The sequence below is a fragment of the Mobula hypostoma genome, chromosome 7, assembly GCF_963921235.1.
Source record: "Mobula hypostoma chromosome 7, sMobHyp1.1, whole genome shotgun sequence".
In the NCBI taxonomy this organism is placed as follows: domain Eukaryota; kingdom Metazoa; phylum Chordata; class Chondrichthyes; order Myliobatiformes; family Myliobatidae; genus Mobula; species Mobula hypostoma.
This window is the reverse complement of record NC_086103.1, coordinates 45,739,758-45,763,157: the sequence shown is the minus strand read 5'-3', so window position 1 is coordinate 45,763,157 and position 23,400 is coordinate 45,739,758. Positions and strand designations below refer to the sequence as shown.

The 23,400-nt window shown below is 39.9% G+C and overlaps 1 protein-coding gene and 1 long non-coding RNA gene across 2 annotated transcripts in view; both read right to left on the bottom strand.

The window, feature by feature from the left end:
- Positions 1–5,173: 5,173 nt before the first annotated feature.
- LOC134349287 (thymosin beta-11-like) lies at positions 5,174–8,524 on the bottom strand. Its single transcript, XM_063053367.1, has 3 exons — positions 8,368–8,524; positions 7,451–7,558; positions 5,174–7,178 (listed from the first exon to the last, which is right to left on the bottom strand). The coding sequence occupies exons 1-3, from the start codon at positions 8,462–8,464 to the stop codon at positions 7,141–7,143; spliced, it is 243 nt and encodes an 80-aa protein (XP_062909437.1). The 5' UTR covers positions 8,465–8,524; the 3' UTR covers positions 5,174–7,140.
- Positions 8,525–14,908: 6,384 nt separating this feature from the next.
- LOC134349288 (uncharacterized) overlaps positions 14,909–23,400 on the bottom strand; it is a 30,156-nt gene continuing 21,664 nt past the window's right edge. The window contains exon 4 of the long non-coding RNA XR_010018632.1: positions 14,909–15,006. This is a non-coding gene — a long non-coding RNA (uncharacterized LOC134349288). The remainder of the gene's footprint in view (positions 15,007–23,400) is intronic.

Sequence of the window (23,400 nt, the reverse complement as noted above, 5' to 3'; positions counted from 1 at the left end):
TGTTCACAACTGATGGTCTCACTTTAACTGAATTGACTTTATTACATCCCTCCTATCCATGAGGTGTAAAAATCTTTACGTTATCTCTCTGCCTAAATGTGCAATGTGCAATTTATAGTAATTTATAATAAATATTATGTACTTCAGAATTGTCAATGTAACATAGAAATACAGTTGTGTCAGCATGAATTAATCAGTCTGATGGCCTGGTGGAAGAAGCTGCCCTGGAGCCTGTTGGTTCCGGCTTTTGTGCTGCGGTACCGTTTCCCAGATGGTAGCAGCTGGAACAGTTTGTGGTTAGGGTGGCTCGGGTCCCCAGTGATCCTTCGGGCCCTTTTTACACACCTGTCTTTATAAATGTCCTGAATAGTGGGAATTTCACATCTACAGATGTGCTGGGCTGTCCACACCACTCTCTGCAGAGTCCTGTGCTTGAGGGAAGTACATTTCCCATACCAGTCAGTGATGCAGCCAGTCAGGATGCTCTCAATTGTGTCCCTGTAGAAAGTTCTTAGGATTTGGGGGCCCATACCAAACTTTTTCAACCGTCTGAGGTGAAAGAGGCACTGTTATGCCTTTTTCACCACACAGCCGGTATGTACAGACCACGTGACATCCTCAGTGAAGTGTATGCCAAAGAACTTAAAACTGTTCACCCTCTCAACCCCAGATCTGTTAACGTCAATAGGGGTTAGCCTATCTCCATTCCTCCTGTAATCCACAACCAGCTCTTTTGTTTTTGTGACACTGAGGGAGAGGTTGTTTTCTTGACACCACTGTGTCAGGGTGATGACTTCCTCTCTGTAGGCTTTCTCATTATTATTTGAAATTAGGCCAATCAGTGTCGTATCGTCAGCAAATTTAATGAGCAGATTGGAGCTGTAGGTGGGCAACACATTCATGGGTATACAGAGAGTAAAGGAAGAGGCTTAGTACACAGCCCTGAGGGGCACCTGAGTTGAGAGTGAGAGGGACAGAGGTGAAGGAGCCCACTCTTACCACTTGCCTCTTACTTTTATCTTGTTATTTCATGCTCTCGTTATTTATTCTATTTATGGATAATTTGCACAGTTTGTTGTTATTTGATCCTGTTTACAGTTACTGTTCTATGGAATTGCTAAGTATGCCCGCAGGAAAAAGAATCTTAGGGTTGTGTTGTGACATAGAAACATAGAAACATAGAAAATAGGTGCAGGAGTAGGAGTAGGCCATTCGGCCCTTTGAGCCTGCACCGCCATTTATTATGATCATGGCTGATCATCCAACTCAGAACCCCGCCCCAGCCTTCCCTCCATACCCCCTGACCCCTGTACCCACAAGGGCCATATCTAACTCCCTCTTAAACATAGCCAATGAACTGGCCTCAACAGTTTCCTGTGGCAGAGAATTCCACAGATTCACCACTCTCTGTGTGAAGAAGTTTTTCCTAATCTCGGTCCTAAAAGGCTTCCCCTCTATCCTCAAATGGTGGCCCCTCGTTCTGGACTTCCCCAACATCGGGAACAATCTTCCTGCATCTAGCCTGTCCAGTCCCTTTAGGATCTTATACGTTTCAATCAGATCCCCCCTCAATCTTCTAAATTCCAACGAGTACAAGCCCAGTTCATCCAGTCTTTCTTCATATGAAAGTCTTGCCATCCCAGGAATCAATCTGGTGAACCTTCTTTGTACTCCCTCTATGGCAAAGATGTCTTTCCTCAGATTAGGTGACCAAAACTGCACACAATACTCCAGGTGTGGTCTCACCAAGGCCTTGTACAACTGCAGTAGTACCTCCCTGCTCCTGTACTCGAATCCTCTCGCTATAAATGTCAGCATACCATTCACCTTTTTCACCGCCTGCTGTACCTGCATGCCCACTTTCAATGACTGGTGTATAATGACACCCAGGTCTCTTTGCACCTCCCCTTTTCCTAATCGGCCACCATTCAGATAATAATATGTTTTCCTATTTTTGCCACCAAAGTGGATAACTTCACATTTATCCACATTAAATTGCATCTGCCATGAATTTGCCCACTCACTGAACCTATCCAAGTCACCCTGCATCCTCTTAGCATCCTTCTCACTGCTAACACTGCCGCCCAGCTTCGTGTCATCCGCAAACTTGGAGATGCTGCATTTAATTCCCTCATCCAAGTCATTAATATATATTGTAAACAACTGGGGTCCCAGCACTGAGCCTTGTGGTACCCCACTAGTCACCGCCTGCCATTCTGAAAATGTCCCGTTTATTCCCACTCTTTGCTTCCTGTCTGCTAACCAATTCTCCACCCACACCAATACCTTACCCCCAATACCGTGTGCTTTAAGTTTGCACACTAATCTCCTGTGTGGGACCTTGTCAAAAGCCTTTTGAAAATCCAAATATACCACATCCACTGGTTCTCCCCTATCCACTCTACTAGTTACATCCTCAAAAAATTCTATGAGATTCGTCAGACATGATTTTCCTTTCACAAATCCATGCTGACTTTGTCCGATCATTTCACCACTTTCCAAATGTGCTGTTATCACATCCTTGATAACTGACTCCAGCAGTTTCCCCACCACCGACGTTAGGCTAACCGGTCTATAATTCCTTGGTTTCTCTCTCCCTCCTTTTTTAAAAAGTGGGGTTACATTAGCCACCCTCCAATCCTCAGGAACTAGCCCAGAATCTAACGAGTTTTGAAAAATTATCACTAATGCATCCACTATTTCTTGGGCTACTTCCTTAAGCACTCTAGGATGCAGACCATCTGACCCTGGGGATTTATCTGCCTTCAATCCCTTCAATTTACCTAACACCACTTCCCTATTAACATGTATTTCGCTCAGTTCCTCCATCTCACTGGACCCTCTGTCCCTTACTATTTCTGGAAGATTATTTATGTCCTCCTTAGTGAAGACAGAACCAAAGTAATTATTCAATTGGTCTGCCATGTCCTTGCTCCCCATAATCAATTCACCTGTTTCTGTCTGCAGGGGACCTACATTTGTCTTTACCAGTCTTTTCCTTTTTACATATCTATAAAAGCTTTTACAGTCCGTTTTTGTTCCCTGCCAGTGTTCTCTCATAATCTTTTTTCCCCTTCCTAATTAAGCCCTTTGTCCTCCTCTGCTGAACTCTGAATTTCTCCCAGTCCTCAGGTGAGCCACTTTCTCTGGCTAATTTTTATGCTTCTTCTTTGGAATTGATACTATCCCTAATTTCTCTTGTCAGCCACGGGTGCACTACCTTCCTTGATTTATTCTTTTGCCAAACTGGGATGAACAATTGTTGTAGTTCATCCATGCAACCTTTAAATGCTTGCCATTGCATATCCACCGTCAATCCTTTAAGTGTCATTTGCCAGTCTATCTTAGCTAATTCACGTCTCATACCTTCAAAGTTACCCCTCTTTAAGTTCAGAACATGTATGTACTCTGATAATAGACCTTACTTGGAATTTTAAACTTTGCTTATGGCTTAACTTGATATTCAGTTTTGTATTGTCAGCAAATTTGGATTGTTACACGATAATTTTGTCTCAGTAGATGTATTCATCAACCCTAGTATACAGTACATTCAGTGGCCACTTTATTAAGTACCTCCTATACCTAATAAAGAGGCTATGTCGTGGTCTTCTATTGCTGTATTGCATTCACTTCAACGTTTGACATGTTGTGCATTTAGAGAAAGTCTTCTGCACACCACTGCTGTAACACATAGTTATTTGAATTACTGTCACCTTCCGGTCAGTTTGAATCAGTCTCGCCATTCTCCCCTGACCTCTCTCATTAACAAGTTGCTTTTGCCCACAGAAACACCTCTCACTGGATGTTTTTGTTTCTCGCACCATTCTCTGTAAGTTCTGGAGATGGTTGTGCGTGAAAATCTTTGGAGATCAGCAGTTTCTGGGATATTCAAGCTACCCTGTCTGGCACCAATAATCATTCCATGGTCTTAACAACAACAAACCTCTCACCATATCTGCATGCTTTTATGCATTGAGCTGGTGTCACATGATTGGCTGATTAGATATTTGCATTAACGAGCAGGTGTATAGGTGTATCTAATAAAGCAGGTGTATAGGTGTATCTAATAAGTAAGATTATACATTTAAATTCACAAATAATAAAGCACCATTTGTAATCAAAGTATACTATACTAAGGTCCTAAAGACTAATCTAACCCAATTGTAAGACAGAAGGAAGACATTTATTCAACTTTGAACTGTAGATAACAGAAAACAAAAGATACTCGAGTATTTCTAATTTCAGTGCACTTTCTATTGCTGAAAATGATTCGTCAACCTGGGAGTTAATTCAGCACTGTTAATTATGCCTGGAATAGCTAAACATGCTGTCTGCTTGGTGCAGACATCAATAGTCAGCTGACTGCCTTTTCCAGACACAATGCAACAGCAAACACACAATGCACAAAATGGAAATTGATCATTGTCCAATACCCAAGTATTCTGTGACCATTAGTGAATTAATCCAAACCACAAAAGTAAGATGATGGCACTTTAGGGTAAAAAGAGGAGTTAATAGATTTTTCTTTGATTTGAACAATTATTGTTCCATTACGAGGAATAATTTAACAGTTCATTATTAATTTCCAGGAATAAAGTAATTAAAATTTGGTATTATGTCATTCTAACGTACTCACAAATTTGTATTCTTGAACAAAGACAACTATTGCTCGTCTGTTCCACTGTGTTGCCAGCTGTTCCAAGCTCAGAGTGTTCCAAAATCAATGGCCCATCTGTTAGCTGACTCACATTGTCTAAATCAGGATCTTTTTTTATTTACATAATTATTGTGAGCTCCGACATCAAAAAATACTGGATATTGTTTATCATCTTTCGATCTATTTTTGTATAGGAGTTAATTTTGTTGTTGCAGAAACAATGAAACATTTTCTTACACTTTGGCTTACGTTGGAGGCAATGCAGAGATTTTTAAATCAGTTTAAAAACTTCACAATTATTTTATATTCTGTACTTGGAAAGATTTTACTTCAAATTGTGTAGAAACATTGCAGTGGAGCAGAAGGCAAAAACATTTTCTTGGTTGTTAAAGAAGTGAGCTTCATTTAGCTTTATTTCTAAAGACAGCTCCACCAAAATAATATTATTTTGAAAACCATGCAGAGTCTGAAAAAGGAATTTATTGAGAATACTGTATATCTTTAGTACAGAAATTGGTGATATGACAATGCATAAACATTACCATTTGTCTCAGTTGACATAAATATTCTTTGTAACAAAACCGGAGCTATGTTAAAATGCAAAACAAATTTTGTGGGTTTCAGTGATAGCTTTATAATTTTTGTGTAATAGGATTAGTGTTTAAAGGGGAACATGTTCCATCATAAATTTGAAAGATAAAATATGTAAAATCGATAATTAAATAGAATGCATCTAAAATTTGTGTTTAAAAGAACGCTGCATTAAAACTAAACAATTCTAATACACTATATGCTGTATTTTTCACAAATGTTATCAAGAAAGGTTGTCCCTTTTTCTACACATTTTCATATTCCTTTCTTAAAGTCATGAGACAGTCAGCATTAAAATTCACAGATTGCATCAGCAGGGATCTTTCAACTAATATTTATATAGAAGCCTTGATATTTGTAAACTGTGAGGAGGGATTATAGAGAGCATGAGACATTCCAACCATATCAAATTTACTTTCATTGTCATCTGCATTGCCACCTTTTCACGTGGAGATTTCTAACTGTTCCCTAATCTGGCAAAGCCCAGACAACTCAAAACAACCAGAACCATACAATGCTGATTTATTCACAGGCATTCAGAACCCTGCAATTGCTATTGTAGATATACAAGAAAGGATAACCACATTACCAAGTGCATTATGTAATTACATTTCAATAAAAAGCTGGGTGCAAACTTGTACTCATTAAACTTAAGTCTTTGCTATGTGATTTGAAATTTATCATGTAGAAAGGAGGATGGGAAAGAGTCAATAATTTACTAGCTGATGGTTGGTAACAAATTCTTTATCAACTTGTACATAATAATCAAATTATTAACAAAATTTATCTAGGAAAATATGAAAATGAAGACTTCCAATTGATGCAACTTCCATTTATTGTAATCCTTAAAACTTACAAAATGGTTAATTGGAAAGAAGTATACTTTGATAGAAAGCATTCTATTTTCCCCCAAAACATTTTATCCTGTTAAATTAGATTTAAAATATTCTATAAATAAAAATATCTTATAATACATTTACTGTTGATATGTCTTTAGTTGGCTGAAACATTCAAATTTTATTTGGATAATTCACTGCAGATACATAGGACATCATCTATTAAATTAGTGATTTATGATTTATACTGGACAATAGGATCCTCTAAATGTACACATATTTCATAGTTTATGGATACGTATACACTGACAACCTATATTCTCCAAGATATTGGAAAGACTTTTCCATTCTTAAAGATGCTTACAATTGCTGATGATTAACTATGCATTATTTTTATTCTAGGTGTGTGGAACAATTGAACTTATTTGCAAATACATTAAGAAAATTCTTTTATAATTGAACTGTTTCCACCATATCATTAACATACAATTGTAATGTTTGATGTTCCAAAATGGTTGCAGGTTAACATCTACATTGTTCATTCAATTATAGTTTCAAGAATGTGTGAACATTTTGCAGATGCAGTAAGAGCAGATAGAAAATATAATCAAAAAGAAAGCAAATTGATTTTTCCAGGATTTTGAAACTCTTGATGGTGATAGTGGGGAGGGGGAAGGAGAGGAAGAAAGCTTGAGAGAGGATAAGAAACAACAAGTCTACACTATTTCACACATTTACTTATTTGTTGGTCTTTATTTACTTTGTAACACATTAAGCATAGAAGAATCAATGAACATGTGAATTTAAAACATGAATTAAATAAACTACTTCACATTTTTAGTGCACTATACATTGTTTCCAAAACCATACAATCCAATCACCATTATATCGATAATTTGGTCCCTTGGTGCATTATAGGAAGTAGCCTCCATCTTGAGATTTGGAGTGGATGCTGCAACAAGAGTCCCATTGAGAGTTAGTTGGTGTAAGGGTTTTGAAACTAAAACCAGTCAACATAAAAAAATAATTAAAAGTTGCATCTCCTCCATTCCACATTCATGAAGATGATTCTTGCCTTTTTTCCTCTTCAATTGCTGAAACATAAAAAGAAACTGACTTTTTAAGCAAATCGATGTAATCCAAATTCAAAAACCTAAACTAGGTTTTCTCCAAGATAGAGTTAAATTATATTTAAGGATGTTAAATAGTCCATAAACGTTCCAGTCACAATACCCTGCACTGAAGATCAAGCTGATAATGATTTAATGACTAGCCGATAGCAAATTCTAATGATACTTTACAACAGTATCTATCGCACAGGTGTGGCCGACAGTCTGTAGGTTGTCTCGAGATCTGGTATACTTACTCTCTTTTGTTGGCAAAGGGTTTTTTTCTTTGGTTTCTGTCTTCTTCAGTTTTTTCTTATCAAATTGTATGATTTCACATAGATTTGGTTTGTCTGACATGGCGTCTACTGCAAAATAAAAATCACAAAAGTCTTATCCAGTGCAATGCGGCATTTAAATCTCTTACTGTGAATGCAAAGAAGCCAGTGCAAAGCATCATAAGTAAATTTAAATTTTTGAATAATATTTAAAATATTTTTGTGTGAATATGGTTAACCAGAAGTTTTGGAAATAAAAAAACCAACCTATTATAATGATTATACGTGTTAAACTCGTGCAAATATATAAAAGATTACAAATGGATGGATCACATGAAAATATGCATTCTAACATTATAGTTTACTAACAGTCTCGGTCTGCACGTATTTCACTCTAAGATGTTCTAAGATCGTACTAATCCTACATTCTCCGTTTTAGCATTGTTGTGAAAGGGAGCCGCCCTACGGATGGGCATTAATTCAGACCAGGATATTTTGGTATTATAGTTTACGAATAAAATTTAATAAAACTAGTTGGTTGAATTTCACGTACTGTTTAATTTTAAACTAGAGGTTATGGGAAGAAAAACGTTTCAATATTTCAAATTTTAAAAAATAAACAAGTTCTTTGGGGGGAGTCGCAGTTTTCGGAATGATCTAATCCCTTTTAATTCCAAACCTTTATAGAATTATCCGTGTAGAAGATTGACGTACACCTTTATATAAATAAACTAACATTTTGCTTCTCTTACTAATTACTCATTATTAATAAAGGTCGTAGTTTCTCCTGAAAACCTACAGAATTGAGAACATCGACGGATGTTTTCATCCAAATACAGCGAAATCGAGATATTAGTCACAAAAAGATGCTTAAAAGAGAATCCGGTAGTATTGCTTACCTTTATCTTTGTCCTGCTCCACCAGACTCAGATACCACCCTCTATCTGCACCGCCGGGGCGTGGATTAAAAAGCGCAGAGCTCGGCTTGATTAGCATAAATATCTGACACAATTGGGACCGCCTTTCCGGAAATCAACCGTGCAGCAAATGGCATTGCAGCGTTCCTGGAAATGGTTATTGGCACCAGTAGAAAACTGATGCAAAGGCTTGGATGGTAGAAGCCATTTCTCTGGATTCAGGTCGCAAACTAATTATAGTATTGGCGAGTCGTGCAGTATAAGTGAAAGGATCGTTGCTAGAAAGAACGCGATAGAAGAAAAAGGTACCTTTGCATAGCGATACTTTTCCACCAGTCCAAAATCCAACACATGAATGGCAAGCTGTAAATAATACACCATGAAGACCAGTGCAGAGACATTTCCTACTACCGGGGAGACAGACGCGCTCGTTATTTGGTATGCAACGCCTACCATATACATCACGATAAACCTCTGATAATTTTATTCACATCGCCTTCATGAGTAGCACTCAATAACAAAGAACAGAACATTTCAACAAAATTAAAACCTCAGTACCGCGATAAAATCCAAATTTTCTGTCGGTTGCTGCCTGAACAATACTAGAATTGTCCTGTCTTTTGACCACTCAGCCACAACAGAAAACGCAGTGAATAACGCAATTAGTAGATTCAAAATGTAAAGAAAAAAATAGAAAAAAAAGCTTAAGTTTCAGTCTTGCAGAAAAAAACCGGTACTTCCTAAATAGATCCACAAGGCAAAAAAAAAAGGCCGGGCATATTTTAAAAGATTTATTTTAAATACAAATGAATATTAGCCACACAGTGTGCCAATGGAAAAAATAGCGTTGCAATTAGTATATTTCATTTCATGGTTTTTGAAACAAAATTTTAGGTGGTCAAGGAATTTAACAAAAGATAAATCAGACATCTTTACACTTAGTCATACAAAATATAATTTCCTGTACGGTAAATAGTATTTTAGTGACAGCGATCAATCAATACAACGTAAGGAATTAACCAGAAAAGCACTTTTGCCTTGCAGCATCATTCCTTTTGTAATTTAGTCTCCGGATTCCCACCCTAACCAGATTTTGTCTTTTGTTCTTTCCTCTCCTCCCCCCCCCCACAATGTTCTTGCTTAAAAGCTGTTACATCTTCAAAGATCTCACAGTTGTGATGTAATGTTATTATCATGAAATACTAACTCAGTTTCCCTGGAATTGCTGCTTGACCTAATAAGTACTTCTAGAATTTAATGGCTTAATTTCAGATTTCCAATCTACTAGTTTTGTTTTTGTTTTATATGGTTTGATTCTGAGTTACCCACAATGGGGAAAGTCCCAAATTCAATTCCTTATCTGCGCTGAAGTAACTATTCTTAACTACAGCAGGTGTATCTTGAGTTGTCAGCAAAACGTAAAAAAGCAGTCCAATTGGAATGATAGTGAAACTGTTAGCATTTATTGCCATTACACCACTAAACAGTTTTCCGGCAAAAATGTACTTGGTAAGATGGAGGCATTCAAAATGAAATACTTAAGAGTACAACGCTTAGACCATAAAATATAGGAGAAGTAGGCCATTCAGTCCATCGAGACTGCTCCGCCATTCAATCATGGGCAGATCCAATTCTTCCAGTCATCCCCAGTCCCCTGCTTTCACCCTTTGATGCCCTTGCTAATCAAGAACCTATCGATCTCTGTCTTAAATACACCCAGTGACTTGGCCTCCACAGCCGCTTGTGGCAACAAATTCCACAGATTCGCCACCCTCTGACTAAAGTAATTTCTCCACATCTCAGTTCTAAAAGGACGTCCTTCAATCCTGAAGTCGAGCCCTCTTGTCCTAGAATCCCCTACCATGGGAAGTAACTTTGCCATATCTAATCTGTTCAGGCCTTTTAACATTCGGAAATGTTTCAATGAGACCCCCCCCCTCATATTCTCCTGAACTCCAGGGAGTGCAGCCCAAGAGCTGCCAGACTGGCAGCAGTTTCTGGAGTATGCTTTGCAAAATGTTCAGAACATTAGTTGAAAATTGTGCCTTTTACTTGCTGGTTTACTGAGCAAATTCTTCAGTGTGATTGGCTGCTAAACAACATTTTATGACACCAGACAGCAACTAACCTCAAAAGTGGGGAAGTCCAAACAGCAAAAATTGCTCAGTCTTTGTGAGCAGTTTTGTTTGAAATGATGTTGTGGTATACTGATGTCGGCCACTACCGACTGCCAAATCTGGCCCTATGTTTCAGCTCATGATTATTGACAATTCAATCTTTGTTCGAATTGTGTTTGCCTGGACAAGTTGAAAACCTTGGGGCAAGGATTCACTAGAGCTGTTATAACTATGAGCAGATACATTGGCCTGGACTACTCATATATATAATCTAGTTTGTTTGGAACAGAAAAGCAGAACATTTACAATTTCAGACTAAACTGAAAACACATGGACACTTGATAACCGTGGTAGGGCTTGCACAATATTACTTCCTATAAAGTGAGATTGGTTAGCATAAGTGACAATGACCTATCACCCCTGGATGAGCTCAATGCCTTTAATGCATACTTTAATAGGGAAAATTATGACACATCTATCGAAACCCTAATGTCTCCAGATGAGCTTGCAGTCTCAGTCTCTGAGGTCGAATCCACAAAAGGTGTTTGGTCCAGCTGCTGCACCTGGCTGAATTCTACAGATCTGTGTGGACCAACTGGCTGCAGTACTTATCGATATATTCAGCCTCTCACTTCTGCGGTCTGAGGTTCTCAACTGCTTCAAAAGGTGTCTATTGTACATGGTGACCTGCCTCAATATATACCACCTGGTAGTGCTTACATCAACTGTAATGAGATACTTCATGAGGCTAGTTATGGCACAAATCAACTCCTGCTTCAAAGGTGACCTTGATCTGCTACAGTTTGCCTACTGTTACATCAGGTTAACAGTAGATGAGATTTCTCTGGCTCTTCACCTTGCCTTAGACCATCTGGACAACTGAAACTTGTACATCAGGCTGCTGTTGTTCATCAACTGCAGCTTTGTGTTCAACACAATCATCCCATTGAACCTCATCCAATGAGGAAGTTGAGTATCTAGTTGCAGAGGGAGCTATAGACCTGGGTCTCTGTATCTCCCTCTACAAGTGGGAAACTGTAACAGTTTAAACTGGAAGAGTTTCCCCTTTTGTAACAACGTCTCCTCACGGACCATCAACACAGCTGCACATTAAGAGCTCTCTATACATACATGAACAGATGGCTAAGCACAGCACCAATACCAATGTTTCAATGTATGTGTGATAAATAAATCTGAATCTGAACCATATACATATTAGCTGATGACAACCACCGTTTTAAGACGATAAGATATAGGAGCAGAATTGGGCCATTTGGACTATCGAGTGTGCTTCGCCATTCCATCATGGCTGATCTATTTCCCACTTAGCCCCAATCTCCTGACTTCTCCTCCTAACTCTTCATGCCCTGACTAATCAAGAATCTATCATCCTCTGCCTTAAATATACCCAATGACCCTAAGAAATAGGGTCATAAGAATATACCTAAGAAGAATAATGTGGGCTGCCTTAATGACTATCGCCCGGTAGCACTCACATCAACAGTTATGAAACGCTTTGAGAGGTTGGTCATGACGACTGAACTGCCTCAGCAAGGACCTGGACCCATTGCATTTTGCCTTTCGCCACAATAGGTCAACAGCAGATGCAATCTCAATGCCTTTTCAGACGGCTTTAGACCACCTGGCCAACACAAACACCTATGTCAGGATGCTGTTCATCAGCTATAGCTCAGCATTTAATACCATCATTCCCACAATCCTGATTGAGAAGTTGCAGAACCTGGGCCTCTGTACCGCCCTCTGCAACTGGGTCCTTGACTTCCTAATCTGAAGACCACAACTGTGCGGATTGGTGATAATGTATCCCAATCACTGACAATCAACACTGGCGCACCTCAGGAGTGTTGGCTTAGCCCACTGCTCTACTCTCTATGTACACATAATTGTGTGGCTAGGCATAGCTCAAATACCATCTATAAATTTGCTGATGATACAACCGTTGTTGGTAGAATCTCAGATGGTGACAAGAGGGCATATAGGAGTGAGATATGCCAACTAGTGGAGTGGTGCTGCAGCAACAACCTGGCACTCATCGCCAGTAAGATGAAGGAGCTGGTGGTGGACTTCAGGAAGGGTCATAGAGGGATCAGAAGTGGAGAGAATGAGCAGCTTCAAGTTGCTGGGTGTCAAGATCTCTGAGGGTCTAACCTGGTCTCAACATATTGATGTAGTTAAAAGAAGGAAAGACAGCGGATATACTTTATTAAGAGTTTGAAGAGATTTGGCATGTCAACAAATACACTCAAAAACTTCGATAGTTGTACGGTAGAGAGCATTCTGACAGGCTGCATCACTGTCTGATATGGAGGGGCTACTGCACAGGACTGAAAGAAACTGCAGAAGGTTGTAAATCTACTCAGCTCCATCTTGGGTACTAGCACAGAGTACCCAGAAAATCTTCAGGGTGCGGTGTCTCAGAAAGGCAGCATCCATTATTAAGGACCTCCAGTACCCAGGGCATGCCCTTTTCTCACTATTACCATCAGGCAGGAGATACAGAAGCCTGAAGGAACACACTCAGTGATTCAGGAACAGCTTCTTGCCCTCTGCCATCTGATTCCTAAATGGACGTTGAATCTTTCGTCACTACCTCACTTTTTTTTTAATACAGTTTTTCTGTTTTTGCACATTTTAAAAATATATTCAATATACATATACTGTAATTGATTTACTTGTTTATTATTATTTTCTTTTTTCTCTCTCTGCTAGATTATGTATTGTATTGAACTGCTACTGCTAAGTTAACAAATTTCACGTCACATGCCGGTGATAATAAACCCTATTCTGATTCTGATTCTGACTTGGCTTCCACAGTTGCCTGTGGCAGCAAATTCCATAGATTCACCACTCTCCGGCTAAAGAAATTCCTTCTCATCTCTGCTTTAAATGGACGTCCCTCTATTCCGACGCTGCATCCTCTGGTCCTAGCCTCCCCCACCATTGGAAACATCCTCTCCATATCCATTCTATTGAGGCCTTTCAATGTTTGATAAGTTTCAATGAAATTCCCCCTCATTCTTCAGAATTCAGGTGAGCATAGGCCCAGAGCCATCAAACACTCCACATATGGTAAGCCTTTCAATCCCAGAATCATTTTCGTGAACCTCCTCTGAATCTTTTCCAATGTCAGCACATCCTTTCTTAGATAAAAGTCCCAAAACTGCTTACAATATTCCAAGTGAGGCTTCACCAGTGTCTTATAAAGCCCCAACATTATATCCTTTCTTTTATATTATAGACCTCTTGAAATGAATGTTAACATTGCATTTGCCTTCCTCATCACCCACTTAACCTGCAAATTAACCTTTAGGGAATCCTGGATGAAGAGTCTGAAGTCCCTTTGCACCTCAGATTTTTGAACTTTCTCATCATTTAGATGTAATTCTCTCCCCACAGCTCATAATAATCCAGGCTCATTAGGTAACTCTGGCTAATGACCATGTGACTCAGCCTTGCATGGGTAATGGTGAGAATAAGCAACACACATCTCGGTTAGGTATGATTCATGTTCTACCCAACAGGAAAGTTGGGATGTTCTGATGAGGGATTGGAAATTATGGTTACTGCGACCCCATGCAAAGTTATTGTTTGCCAGGAAATACCAGACCTTACACTAGCATAAAATTAAAGTGGAAGTATATTTACAGGTATTTCAACTTTAACAACACTAAGTAAAAAAAAGGGCCCAGTACAGTTAAACCAGTTTAAATGTGCACATAAACATTGGAGCTCATTTCTAGCGTAGTTGGATGCTTCGCTTTGATTACTCTTGCTCTGAACCCGTGTTCTGCTTGAAATACACCAGCCTCAGTTCAAACGTCCCTCGAAGACTACTTCGAATAAACTGGCTAACTCAGGAGTATTGGCACTTTCTCCTTGGAATCATTCATCTGCACAAAGCAGTCCTTACGACGGAGTCTCTCCTTCGAGTGGCATTCTGTGAGCATCTTCCCTTGTGCTCCACTCTGCACCTCCTGCCAGCAAAGGATCAAAACCAGATCTCTGTCCCCCAGTAATCTGATGCCGCCCAGCTCACTCGAATGTTCCACTGCATCTCACTGGACAGAACGTTACAGCACGTTACGAACCCAACTGGCTAATACAACATCCCTAGGCTGAGCAAACAGCTCCTTATCTCAGCCGTAGCCAAAACACTGGCCTGCGAAGCTTAACTAACGGAACACACTGTGTTTGCAAAAAAGTAAAATAGGTTCTTAACTAGAGAATTATGTAGAAAATAGTCTACGGTTTTATTTCTTCTACCAAAGTGCATTGTTATGTTACTTCTGTTTAAACATACCGTGAGTTAACAGTAAAGAATCATATTCTGGAAGAATTAGAGAACTTTTATTTACAGTAATAAATAAACATGTCTTAAACCCACCAGATGCTGAAACATTCTGGCAAAACCCCGCGCATGCTCAGTGCTGTCCAATCATGTACTGGCACATCATTGCATGTGATATCACCACATCTTCTGTTCCTTAAAAAGAAAAAATAAATAACAACATTAATCAAAGCAAAGACATAATTCAATAAGTCTCAATCAGTCTCTCTGTGGGTTTACGAACACGAGGTAGACCTCCTAAGTGGTATACACAGACCTTGTGTTTCCTTGTTATTATTTACATGTTTTGCCTCATCTGCATCAGTGAACTGAATCTCTGAAGAATCACATCTTCCTTCCCTTAAAAAGAAAAACAAGTAACCACATTAACTAATAAACAAATCTATATCAGCTAACTGAAACTCTGAAGCTGGCTCTTCGCTATCTGAGCCATGACTCTTCTTGTGCTTCTTCTTTTTCTTCTTCTTTTCTGCTTTAAGCTTTTCTTTATGTATCTCAGCTAAACTTTTTGGTATACTCTTTCATGCCTCCTGGTTAGAATCTGGAATTTCAGATAAGCAGTTCATGCTATCCTCCTCAGCAATCTGCTTCCCTACTTCTGTTTGGACTGCATCTTTCCTAATTCCTTCCACTTCCATTTGTAATGGAATGAAAATCTTCTTCTCTTCATCTAATTCATTCATTAACTGTGTAATTTCTTTTTTATGCTGAGACTTCATCATTTCAATGAAACTTCTCAATTCCTTCACTTGTGCTTTCACTTCTTCCTTATACTGTGCCCACTGTGAGCGTTCTTGCTCTAGACGGTGATTAGACTGAATCTCATATTCTCTCAGTGTCTCTTTCATTATCGCTTGCATTGAAGCAACCTCCTCCTGCCATTGCTTTTTCACATCATAAATTGCCTCCTGTTTGGTCGTCTCAGACACTGCAGCAACTGCTTTTATATTCTCCATGTCAGCATTTTCATAAAGCGCATCGATATAAAATTCCTCACGTTCATCTTCAATCACTGCATTTACTTGTTTCATTTCATTTTCCTTCTTTCTACTTTTACAACAGTGTGAAAAATGATTAATCTTACCGCAGTTGTAGCAAAATTTGCCATATGCGAAACACTGATTTGGACGGTATTCCTGCGCACAGCAATCACATATTTTTTTTTCAAATGCCGTCTTGCTCTCTGTTGGTTTTGTCCATGTATTATTATATTTCTTGATATATTTGCACTTTTTTACAGCATTTACATTGCAGTTTTTGACAAAAAGCTTTTCAGCCTGTGACATGACGGTCTCAGAAGCTTTGCAGAGTGCGAAAGCTCATTCAAAATTTAAATCTTGCTCATGCAAAAGTCTTTCTCTCAGTGCATTATCTCGAATGCCACAAACTAGTCTATGTTTAATAAGAGAGTCTGTGAGCAATCCAAACTCGCACGTTCTACTACGCTTTCTTAACTTAGTCACATACTGATCAATTGTTATAGTAGCTCTCTGCGCACATGTGAAGAATTTATACCGCTCATACGTTAAATTACGCTTAGGTATACAAAATACTTCAAATCTGTCCATTATCAACTTTAAATTGAAATTATCTCCATCTTCAAAGACAAAATCGTTGTATAACTCTACTACGTCATTCCCGATTACATGGAGCAGGATTGCAGCTTTGGTTTTGTCCGCTTTTCTATCAGCTCCGATTGCCGATAAATATATTTCAAACTGTTGCTTGAATATCCTCCAATTCTCAGCTACATTTGCCAGTCAGCTGCAATTTTGGTGGGGGTTGTAAACCTTCCATTTTACTGTTTACAGCTCAAACTTTTTTCTTCTTTTTTTTCCGATTATCTTTGATTCTCGATTCTTCCGTATTATTCTTCCAGAACCACTTGTGACACCATGTTATGTTACTTCTGTTTAAATGTACAATGGGTTAACAGTAAAGAATTATATTCTGGAAGAATTAGAGAACTTTTATTTACAGCAATAAACAAACATGTCTTAAACCCGCCACATGCTGAAACTTTCTGGCAAAACCCCGCGCATGCTCTGTGCTGTACAATCATGTACTGGCAAATCATTGCACGTGATATCACCACATGCATGACCATACACTTTCCAACACTGTATTCCATCTGTCACTTCTTTGCCTATTCTCCTAATCTGTCCCAGTCTTTCTGCAACGTTACTGCTACTGCAACACTACATGTCCCTCCACCCTTGTTTCATCCACAAACCTGGCCAAAGAGCCATAATTCCATCATTCAAATCATTGACTTATAACATTAAAAAAGTGGTCCCAACACAGACTCCTGTGGATCACCACTAGTCACTGGCAGTCAACCAGAGAAGGCTCCCTTTATTTGCATTGTTTGCCTCCCGTTAATCAGCTAATGCTCTATCCATGCCAATATCTTTCCTGTAAAAATTCAAATTATTAAGCAGCCTCATGTGTGGCACTTTGTCAGAGGCATTCTGAAGATCCAGGCACACAATATTCACCGATTGTTTATACTGCTTGTAGTTTCTTCAAAGAATTCCAACAGATTTGTCAGACAAGATTTTTCCTTAAGGAAACCATGCTGACTTTGATCCATTTTGTCACGTGCCCTCCAAGTACCCTGAAACCATATCCTTAACAATTAACTCCAACATCTTCCAATCACTGAGGTCAGACTATTTTCCTTTCTTCTGCCTCTCTCCCTTCTTGAAGAGTGGAGTGACATTTGCAATTTTCCAGTCCTCTGGAACCATGCCAGAATCTATTGATTCCTGAAAGATCATTACTAATGCCTCCATAATCTCTTCAACCACCTCTTTCAGAACCCTGGGGTGTAGACCAACTGGTCCTGATGATTTACCTATCTTCAGACCATTCAGATTCCCAAGCACTTTCTCCCTAATAACGGCAACTTGACTCACTTCTGCCCCCTGAAACTCTCAAACTTCTGGCTTATTGCTAGTGTCTTCCACATGGAAGACTGATGCAAAATACTTATTCAGTTTGTCTACCATTTCCTTGTCACCCATCACTAACTTCCAGCAACATTTTCCAGTGGTCTGGTATCTACACTGGCCTCTCTTTTACTATTTGGATGAATAACAGGTTGTTCACATAAACACCAGAACCAGGAAAACTCACCAGTGCCTCTACTTCCTCAGAAAGCATAAGAAATTTGGCATGTCCCAGTTAATCCTTACCAATTTTCATTGATGTACTACAGAAGGTATCCTATTTGATACATCTAGCTTGATTTGGCAACGCTCTGCCCGTGACTACCAGCAACTGCAGAGTTGTGGACACAGCTCATAACATTATGAAAACCAAACTCCACTCTGTGAACTCAGTCTATACTTCTCTCTGTCTCAGTAAATCAGCCACCATTATCAAACACTCCACCCACCCAACCTGGATATCCTCCCTTCTCCCCTCTTTCATCAGGCAGAAAATACAAAAGCCTGAAAACACAGACCTGTCAAGGACAGCTTCTACCCTGCTGATATAAGACTACTAAATGGTGCCCTAGTATAATAAGATAGACTTTTGACCTCACAATGTACCTTGTTCTGAGCCTGCAACTTATTGTTTACTGCAGTGCACTTTCTCTGCTGCTGTTAAACTTTATTCTGCACTGCTTTACTTTGTTCTGTCTCAATGCACTGTGTAATGATCTGATCAGTATGGACAGTATACATAACAACATTTTCATTGTATCTTGGTACATGTGATAATAATAAAGCAATCCCATTCCCAATCACCAAAATGGAATTGGGCCTGGTAGAGTGGAGCTGCAACAACAACCTCTCACTCAACATCAGTAAAACTAAAGAGCTGATTGCTTACTTCAGGAAGGGGAAACAGAACGAACATATGCCATCTCCACTGGGGGATCGGCAGTGGAGAGAGTCAGCAGCTTTAAATTCTTGGGCATTAACATATCAGATGACCTCCCCAGGACCCAGCACATAGATGCAATCACAAGTGAGGCATAGAAACATAGAAAATAGGTGCAGGAGTAGGCCATTCAGCCCTTCGAGCCTGCACCGCCATTCAGTACGATCATGGCTGATCATCCAACTCAGAACCCTGTACCTGCCTTCTCTCCATACCCCCTGATCCCTTTAGCCACAAGGGCCATATCTAACTCCCTCTTAAATATAGCCAATGAACCGGCCTCAACTGTTTCCTGTGGCAGAGAATTCCACAGATCCACCACTGTCTGTGTGAAGAAGTTTTTCCTCGTCTCAGTCCTAAAAGGCTTCCCCTTTATCCTCAAACTGTGACCCCTCATTCTGGACTTCCCCAACATCGGGAACAATCTTCCTACATCTAGCCTGTCCAATCCCTTTAGAATTTTATATGTTTCAATAAGATCGCCCCTTCAATCTTCTAAGTTCCAGAGAGTATAAGCCCAGTTGATCCAGTCTTTCATCATATGAAAGTCCTGCCATCCCAGGAATCAATTTGGTGAATCTTCTTTGTACTCCCTCTATGGCAAAAATGTCTTTCCTCAGATTAGGGGACCAAAACTGCACACAATACTCCAGGTGTCGTCTCATCAAGGCCTTGTACAACTGCAGTAGTACCTCCCTGCTCCTGTACTCGAATCCTCTTGCTATGAATGCCAGCATACCATTCGCCTTTTTCACTGCCTGCTGTACCTGCATGCCCACTTTCAATGACTGGGGTACAATGACACCCAGGTCTCGTTGCACCTCCCCTTTTCCTAATCGGCCACCATTCAGATAATAATCTGTTTTCCTGTTCTTGCCACCAAAGTGGATAACCTCACATTTATCCACATTAAATTGCATCTGCCATGAATTTGCCCACTCACCTAACCTATCCAAGTCACCCTGCATCCTCTTAGCATCCTCCTCACAGCTAACACTGCCGCCCAGCTTCGTGTCATCCGCAAACTTGGAGATGCTGCATTTAATTCCCTCATCTAGGTTATTAATATATATTGTAAACAACTGGGGTCCCAGCACTGAGCCTTGCGGTACCCCACTAGTCACCGCCTGCCATTCTGAAAAGGTCCCGTTTATTCCCACTCTTTGCTTCCTGTCTGCTAACCAATTCTCCATCCACATCAATACCTTACCCCCAATACCGTGTGCTTTAAGTTTGCACACTAATCTCCTGTGTGGGACCTTGTCAAAAGCCTTTTGAAAATCCAAATATACCACATTCACTGGTTCTCCCCTATCTACTCTACTAGTTACATCCTCAAAAAATTCTATGAGATTCGTCAGACATGATTTTCCTTTCACAAATCCATGCTGACTTTGTCTGATGACTTCACCGCTTTCCAAATGTGTTGTTATCATGTCTTTGATAACTGACTGTAGCATTTCCCCCACCACCAATGTCAGGCTTACCGGTCTATAATTCCCCAGTTTCTCTCTCCCTCCTTTTTTAAAAAGCGGGGTTACATTAGCAACTCTCCAATCCTCAGGAACTAATCCAGAATCTAAACAGTTTTGAAAAATTATCACTAATGCATGCACTATTTCTTGGGCTACTTCCTTAAGCACTCTGGCATGCAGACCATCTGGCCCTGGGGATTTATCTGCCTTTAATTCCTTCAATTTACCTAACACTACTTCCCTACTAACATGTATTTCCCTCAGTTCCTCCATCTCACTAGACCCTCGGTCCCCTACTATTTCCAGAAGATTATTTATGTCCTCCTTAGTGAAGACAGAACCAAAGTAGTTATTCAATTGGTCTGCCATGTCCTTTTTCCCCATGATCAATTCACCTGTTTCTGACTGTAAGGGACCTACATTTGTCTTAACCAATCTTTTTCTTTTCACGTATCTATAAAAGCTTTTACAGTCAGTTTTTATGTTCCCTGCCAGCTTTCTCTCATAATCTTTTTTCCCTTTCCTAATTAAGCCCTTTGTCCTCCTCTGCATGGGCCTGTCAAGACATGGGCAAGAGAAAATCTGCAAATACTGGAAATCCAAGCGACACACACAAAATGCTGGAGGAACTCAGCAGGCCAGTATGGAAAAGAGTACAATCGACGTTTCGGGCCAAAACCCTTCAGCAGGACGCATGGGCATGGGCTGTGTATTTACTTTCTTAGGAGGCTAAATAAGTTCAGCATGGCATCAGACACTCTAACAAACTTCTACAGGTGCATGATTGAGAGTATCCTGACTGGTTGTATTCTGGTCTGGTATAGCAATTCGAATGCACAGGAATGTAAGAAGCTGCTGAGAGTAGTAGACTCAGCCCAATACATCACGGGCACATCCCTCCCCACCACTTGTGGTATCTACATGAGACACTGCCTCAAGAAGACAACATCCATCTTCAAAATCCCCACCATCCAGGCCGTGCCACCTTCTCACAACTACATTGGGCATGAGGTACAATAGCCTGAAGTCCCACACCACTATCATTCAGTGTCTTCTCCAACCGGAAACAAGGAATGAGCCAAGTCATCCACAATCTGCTGAGGACTAGGTCAGTGGTGTTCAGGACCAGCAACCCAGAAAAGTACAAGGTCCAGGTATGACCCAGAAAAGTACAAGGTCCAGGTATGACCCAGAGAAGTACAAGGTCCAGGTATGACCCAGAATAGTACAAGGTCCAGATATGACGCAGAAAAGTACAAGGTCCAGGTATGACCCAGAAAAATACAAGGTCCAGGTATGACCCAGAAAAATACAAGGTCCAGGTATGACACAGAAAAATACAAGGTCCAGGTATGACCCAGAAAAGTACAAGGTCCAGGTATGACCCAGAAAAGTACAAGGCGTTTAGGTATCTACAACATCTCTCGGGAAGGGTCCATTGTCCCCACAGGCTTCAAGGCCTCTACCGTCATCATGGTGCCCAAGAGAATGATGCCAACCTGCCTTAAGGACTACTGTCCAGTGGGACTGACTTTAATAATAATGAAGTGCTTTGTGTGGCTGGTTATGGACCACATTAATCATATCATCCTGCTACATTGTATCCTTTCCAGTTCAAATCAGTCCACTGACAATGTCATAGCCTCTGCCTTCCACTCTCACCTGGAAAATGGTGCCTCTTATGCCAGTGTTTATTGACTTCAATATTATGGGTAAAGGTGACAAAGTTGGAGCTTGGATTGGTACATGGCTCTATGACCTTATGGCCTTTACAGAGATTTAGGTGAGACAGGAACAGAAATAGGTGCTTAATGTCTCAGGGTTTTGATGTTTTAGAAAAGATAGAGAGGGAGGTAAAAGAGGTGGGAGAGTTACTCTACTCTTCAGGGACAATATCACAGCTGTACTCAGAAGGAACATAATGGAGGGCTCATCCACTTGTGGTGATATCACGTGTCACGTGTCAGAATGTGATTGGACAGAGTTCTGAGCATGCCCAGAAATGAGAGAATGATCTAGAAAGCATGGCTGTAAGAAGCGTGGTTGCTGTTTGCTGTTGTAAATAAAAGTTCTAGTTCTATTCTTCCAGAATATGGTTTGTTCTTAGTAACCCACGGTACGTACAAAGAACACAACATGGTGTCACAAGTCGGTCTGGACGAATAATACATTTTGCTAACACGGGAGAAGCGAAGATAATTGAAGAAAAGAGCGCAAACTTTTTCGTTGTTTGCTAACAGCTTTAAAAATGGAAGTTTTGCAACCCCCATCGATGCTTCAGCTGACTGGAAACGTAGCTGAAAACTGGAAAAGATTTAAACAGTGTCTTGAAATATATTTATTGGCGATCGGAGCAGATAATAAAACAGAAAAAACAAAAGCTGCAATTCTGCACGTAATAAGGGATGATGCAACTGAGATATATAAACATTTTACTTTTGAAAATGGAGATAATTTGAATCTAAAGGCGATAATTGACAAATTTGATGCATTTTGTATACCGAAGCGTAATGTGACGTATGAGCGCTATAAGTTTTTCAAATGGCGGCAGAGACCTGGTCAAACGATTGATCAATTTGTTACAGAGTTGAGAAACCACAGTAAAAGATGCGAGTTTGCAGAGCTTACAGACTCTCTCATTAAAGACAGAATTATTTGCAGCATTCTGGATAATGGTCTGAGAGACGGTTAGAACAAGATTTGAATTTGGAAAAAGCTGTGGCACTCTGCAAAGCTTCTGAGACCATGATGTCACAGGCTAAAGAGCTTTTTATCGAGAACGGCTGCGTAGACACTGTAAAGTGCAAACAACGAAACCAACCGACAGCAAGGCGTCATCTGAAAGAAAAAAACTTTGTGATCGTTGTGGGCAGCAACATCATCTAAAAAGTTTCCAGCGTATCAGAAAATGTGCAACACCTGCGGTAAGAGTAATCATTTTTCACGCTGTTGCAGAAGTAGAAAGTAAATAAAACATGTAAGTGCAGTGCTCGAAAATGAACGTGAGGAGTTTTATATAGATGTGCTTTGTGAAAACAAACAAAGTAAGAATGACTGGATTATTCCATTGCAAGTGAACCAAAACAATATTCTGTTTAAACTTGATACTGGAGCACAAGTAAATGTTCTTGCAGAATCTGAGTTTAATGCACTAAAGCCTAGA

Bases quoted from the DNA above. Each gene is read 5' to 3' on its own strand.
- LOC134349287 (XM_063053367.1), bottom strand. From the start codon at position 8,464: ATGCTAATCAAGCCGAGCTCTGCGCTTTTTAATCCACGCCCCGGCGGT. The intron at 7,559-8,367 runs GTAAGCAATACT...TTTATTTTGCAG, and splicing joins GGAGCAGGACAAAGATAAAG to TAGACGCCATGTCAGACAAA. The intron at 7,179-7,450 runs GTAAGTATACCA...TTTATGTTTCAG, and splicing joins CCCTTTGCCAACAAAAGAGA to CAATTGAAGAGGAAAAAAGG.